Source organism: Perissodus microlepis, chromosome 18 (assembly GCF_051167445.1).
Source record: "Perissodus microlepis isolate ML-2025 ecotype Zambia chromosome 18, ASM5116744v1, whole genome shotgun sequence".
Lineage (NCBI taxonomy): Eukaryota > Metazoa > Chordata > Actinopteri > Cichliformes > Cichlidae > Perissodus > Perissodus microlepis.
In genome coordinates, this window is record NC_140478.1 from 34467409 (window position 1) to 34473408 (window position 6000).

Here is a 6000-nt window from a genome sequence, read left to right on the forward strand (position 1 = left end):
TTATAAAAACAGCTTTGTCCCTGCTGCTGTCACTGAACTCAATAAGAATTGTTTTTGATTTGATTCACTTTGTTTAATTACTAAATATGTGTTTTGTCAGGTTTCATTAGGTGTGTGTGTTTGTGAAGGGAGGCCAAATGCTATCATTGTTCTGTAAAGCAAATTTACCTGTGGGTATAAATAAAGTAACCTTAACTTAAAGCTTATAGGAGGTTGTGAGGTCACTGCCTCCACCTGATTATGTAATTAACCAGCAGACTGGTACGTTTATATATAATATACTATAAGTTATATCATTATAATTATGTGTATATCATATTTCTAAACCAAGCCTCAGCACAGCGTTTCTGAAGCAGTGTGTTGATTTTTTGACACATGTGCCGGAGCTTCAGCTTCAAACGGGCCGTCACCATCAGAGTTGCTGGAACCATGTCCCACTACTGGCTACTCTGTTTTATTCTGTGTTAAGTTTTTGAATGTGAATTTTCTGTGTTAAGAATAACAAAGAAAATGTAATGAAGTGATTTTAAAGTTTAAACTTTGTGTTAAATCTTGTAAATCAGAGAGAGAGAGAGAGAAAGAGAGAGAGAGAGAGAGAGAGAGAGATGAGGTGTGGGTGGACATCAGATGATCAAATGTCAACAACCTGATTGGCCCAAGTGTGAAGATGTGATGTCCACTGAGGGAACGGGGGAGAAAGGGTGAGCAGGTATAAAAGTGAGGTGAAGAAGAGATTCGGGGTTCTTCCCTTTTGTCCTCTGTGAGATGAGCAGTTCAGAAGTTTGGATCTAAGAGGTTCACAGTTCAAATTCCAGCAGAGACGCTAAAAGGAGAACCACAGTCCAACCTGTGAATGTTTTTAACCCTTTGTGAAACAACAAAGGCATAAATATGATCATATAAATATTATCTACTGGGTCAGACTCATAGGATCAGGGATTAGAACTCCTTTTATCAGAGAGATGAAATCTACTTCCTGTACAGGGTTTTTTTGTGGGCCTACCGATCGACAGAAACTAGAGTCAATAAAAAAACTGGACATTGGCTCAATGTGTGTGTGGCACAGGGAAACAAGGACTGAGCGCTGTGTAGTCCCACATAAAGTCAGACACCTGCTCACCCTAGGTGGACCATGGCATGGTCTATATGGAGGATACAGACACTGCTGAAAACATGACTCTGTCTGGTTTAGATGATAAAATGTCTTTACTTTAGGAGGCTGTGGCTCAGAGTACATTCACATAATGCCTTTGAATAAATGTAAAAAGCTTGTTTTTCTCCTGCTTTGATTTCTTTGTCCAGGTAGAAATTCTGCTTTTTGCCTCTAAAATCTGAAACAGTTTGAAACAAAGTTTGGCGCTCTAATCCTCTCTGTGTTTGTCCTTTGGTCAGATGGTGATATTGAATGAAATATTCCAGTATTCAGTAGCTCAGCAGCTTTGTAACATGTGGTTTTGCACACTGTTCAAACCTCAGATGTTTGTGTAAACAAGTGTGGAGGACACAAACTCACGGGGGGAGGAACGACATTTACTGTTGATGTGTCTGACATTTAGTCTCCATGAGTTCTCATGAGACTGAAGAACTCTGTGATCTCTAACATGCAGCTGTATGTTTTGAAATCATGTGTCTCATTCTCTGGACTTTACTAGACAACGAGTGAAGAACATGTAACGAATATCATCTTTAAAGTGATGAATAATAACTCTGCCTCTGTGTCTTCATAAAAAGATCGTACTTCTGAAAGGTCAGAGGGCAGCATCCACTCTGGTTTTACACAGTTTTGCAGCTTTAGCTCTTCTGAAGTTCAGCACCTGCTTTTTCAACCAATCAGAAGCCAGTATTGTAGAGAGTTCATATTTCTTTTCATGCAATTGAATAATTCTGAATGTTTAGGTGAATATTTATATTTAGAGTATTTTCTCGATCAGTGTCTTCAGTCCTGACCCTGAGTGCGTACATTTAAAAATAAAGTGATATAACTTCTTTTACATTACTGTGAACTTCTTGTACAGTTTGACAGCTGATTGTTGTCGTGTTTGTCGTCATATGAAGATCGTTTCCTAAAGAGGACTGAACAGTCATTCAGCCTCTGGCTCCATCCATGAATCCGATGTTTGCTGTATAATCTGTGCTGTTAATAGTGTAATGGAACATATAATTTGTACATATAATTTCATATGTAATTATGATGATCTTTACCCATTAAGATTTTAAATGAAACGATAAACAAAGGCCAAGAAAACTGAGTTAAACTCCTGAGTCTACTATATATTTGCACCATGAAGAAATGAATTCTTTGCACCAGTAATAAATAATCAAATATATCAAATTATCATCAATTATTTAAATAAATGAACCATCGCACCAAACAAAACAACAATTCAACAGACAGTTCTATAAAACTGTGGCTGATTCAAAGTGCTGCTATAACTGCACAACAAAACTGCAGTGAGAAAAGCTTTGGATGCTCAGTTTAGTTATAATGACAGTTAAACAACTAAAATACTCGATTAAGTAGGTGAGAAAAAGTTACATTTACTGGATCAGTTTAAGACCAAAATACATTTGAATGAATTACTGACATGGACACTTTGTGAAAAATTACTAAACAGTTCAGGCAAAATTTTACTAAAACCTTTAATTAAACTTGAAAGTTTGAATTTCAAGCACATCTTGATGTTTTCATTGAAAATCCACAGTGACTGTGTACACAGGAAAAACTACAAAATAATGTTTGTTTGTTTGTTTGTTTTTTAAACACTGTGGACCGATCTGCATTTGTTGTTGCTAAATTTAAATATTTGTTACTATTTAATGATCATAATCTCATTTGAACATAGGTTTGATTTAGTGGAGTCAGTTGTTCCCATGCATCATTCTGTAAGTGTGAGAATGAACTAAGATTAGAAAATGTCAAAATATAAAGTTTGATTTATTTTTATTCATCACAACATCCTAAACTTTGCTGAACTTTTTCAAATATAAAATGAACTCGCTGAGTGTTGACTGTCATAACTCAAGAAAAGTTAAACTGGGCTGTCCCAGTTGAAACTAATTTTAACAGTTTAAACCAGTTACACCAGTTTAACTGTGTCAGACTTGTTACTACATGCTGTAACCAAACATACCACACCCTGCATCATGTGATTGGCTCTTGGTCGCTCTGTAAGAATATTTCTTTAGTGCCTCCCTTCACAGATGTGTCTGTATCAGGATGGGTCTAAACAACATGGTGTAAATGCAGTTGCTGGTGAGCCTCATTTCCTGTAGGAGGTGAACAAGAGCAGAGATCTGTTTCCCTTCAGAGCACAGAGGTTGTTTCTGTTCAGAGGAAGTGAAACTGTCTCACAGTCACTGAGAGACGGTGAAACGGCACAGCACATGAATCAAATGGATCAAATAAAATTCTGCTGTTCAGTCTGTTTGGATCTACTGAAGGATCCGGTGACTATTCCCTGTGGACACAGCTACTGCATGAACTGTATTAAAAGCTTCTGGGATGAAGAGGAAAAGAAGAAAATCTACAGCTGCCCTCAGTGCAGACAGACTTTCACAGCGAGGCCTGTCCTGTTGAAAAGCACCATGTTAGCAGATTTAGTGGAGGAGCTGAAGAAGACTGGACTCCAAGCTGCTCCTGCTGAACACTGCTATGCTGGACCTGAAGATGTGGCCTGTGATGTCTGCACTGGGAGAAAAATGAAAGCCTTCAAGTCCTGTCTGGTGTGTTTGATCTCTTACTGTGAGAAACATGTTAAGCTTCATTATGAATGTCCTGCATTTGACAAACACAAGCTGGTGGAGCCCTCCAAGAAGCTCCAGGAGAACATCTGCTCTCGTCACGATGAGGTGATGAAGATGTTCTGCCGTACTGATCAGCAGAGTATCTGTTATCTCTGCCCTGTGGATGAACATAAAGGCCACGACACAGTCTCAGCTGCAGCAGAAAGGACTGAGAGGCAGAGAGAGCTGGAGGTGAGTCGACAAAACATCCAGCAGAGAATCCAGGACAGAGAGAAAGATGTGAAGCTGCTTCAACAGGAGGTGGAGGCCATCAATCAGTCTGCTGATCAAACAGTGGAGCACAGTGAGAAGATCTTCACTGAGCTGATCCATCTCATCCAGAAAAGAAGCTCTGATGTGAAGCAGCAGATCAGATCCCAGCAGGAAACTGAAGTGAGTCGAGTCAAAGAGCTTCAGGAGAAGCTGGAGCAGGAGATCACTGAGCTGAAGAGGAAAGATGCTGAGCTGAAGCAGCTCTCACACACAGAGGATCACATCCAGTTTCTACACAACTACCCCTCACTGTCAGCACTCAGTGAGTCTACAGACTCATCCAGCATCAATATCCGTCCTCTGAGCTACTTTGAGGATGTGACAGCAGCTGTGTCAGAGGTCAGAGATAAACTACAGGACATTCTGAGAGAGGAATGGACAAACATCTCACTGACAGTCACTGAAGTGGATGTTTTACTGTCACAATCAGAGCCAAAGACCAGAGAAGGATTCTTAAAATATTCATGTGAAATCACACTGGATCCAAACACAGCAAACAAACACCTGTTATTATCAGAGGGGAACAGAAAAGCAACATTCAATTTATTTGGAAAGTCTTATTCTGATCATCCAGACAGATTCACTGGATCGTGGTCAGTCCTGAGTAGAGAGAGTCTGACTGGACGTTGTTACTGGGAGGTGGAGTGGAGAGGGGGAGAAGTTTATGTAGCAGTCGCATACAAGAATATCAGCAGAAAAGGAGGGGGTAATGAATGTGTATTTGGATGTAATAACAAATCTTGGTCTTTAAATTTTTACAACAACAGTTATACATTTTGGTACAACAACATTGAAACTCCTGTCTCAGGTCCTTGTTCCTCCAGAGTAGGAGTGTACCTGGATCACAGAGCAGGTATTTTGTCCTTCTACAGCGTCTCTGAAACCATGACTCTCCTCCACAGAGTCCAGACCACATTCACTCAGCCGCTCTATGCTGGACTGTTGGTTTATTGTGTTGGAGCCACTGCTGAGTTGATTAAAGTGAAATAGACTGAAGTCTTTCATATTGTGGGTTTAAATCTGTATTTTAGTTTCATTTTATTTTCTCTCCATCATTTCTGCACAGAGATCAGCTGTCAGTCAAACATTATGGGTGGTACCTCCACATCTTCTAGTTGTTCTCTTGATGTTTCTGAGTTTTTAAAGGAGATCTTTCCTGTGACTGTTTATGGAGGCTATCACTGCTCATCATCATTTTGATTTACTAAAATATTTCTCCACATGAAAATGTAAACTTCTCTATCCTCTAAATGTTTCTGGAATATTTGTATTGAAAAATGTCGACATTTCTCTTTATGAGTATGGCAGACCATGTGTGTGTGTTTGTGTTTGTTTTTGTCAAAATCATCAAAGAAATGAGGAAAAACTGTGATTTTAATGAATGAATTCATATATTGTGTTGATGTTTTATTGTGTGAATAAACTGGAAGGTTTGACTATAAATCAAACTTTGAACAAAGTCTTTTCTTCTGTCTTCATTCCAGGATCTCACTCAAATCTGATGCAGAAAATATGAAACTAATCTGAGAGAATAACTGAAGCAGTTTTCCTCCTGAAGCATCACAAAGTTCAGAGTTCATGTTTAGAGCAGAAGATTCAGCAGTCGCTCTGTGACCTTTCAACTTTCTTCACTAAAACAGCTTCATTACAGAGAAACAAGTCACATTTTCTTGATGTTCTTAAGTCCTTTCAGATGTTTTTAATGGTCCTTGAATGCAGCATCAGTGTCGCAGGTTTAAAAGGTCACTTTCTGTTGTGTTCAAAGATTTCCTTCAGATATGGTCTTTAATCAGTAAAGCCAGTGATACAGCAGTGTCATTAGCTGTGTTATTGGCACCAGGCTGTGTTTATGTATGTATTTAATTCTGTCTGAGGATGTCTTCAGCATGAAATGATCATTTGCTCAGCTGCTGTGTCTCATCTCTTATCAGACATTGGTTGGAA

The 6000-nt window shown here is 39.0% G+C and overlaps 1 protein-coding gene across 1 annotated transcript; it reads left to right on the forward strand.

Moving 5' to 3' along the window:
• Window positions 1-3349: 3349 nt before the first annotated feature.
• Window positions 3350-5487, forward strand: LOC146368739 (tripartite motif-containing protein 16-like). The gene has a single exon (XM_084911408.1). The coding sequence runs from the start codon at window positions 3385-3387 to the stop codon at window positions 5044-5046; it is 1662 nt and encodes a 553-aa protein (XP_084767534.1). The 5' UTR covers window positions 3350-3384; the 3' UTR covers window positions 5047-5487.
• The last annotated feature ends 513 nt before the right edge of the window (window positions 5488-6000 follow it).

Bases quoted from the DNA above. Each gene is read 5' to 3' on its own strand.
- LOC146368739 (XM_084911408.1), top strand. From the start codon at position 3,385: ATGAATCAAATGGATCAAATAAAATTCTGCTGTTCAGTCTGTTTGGAT.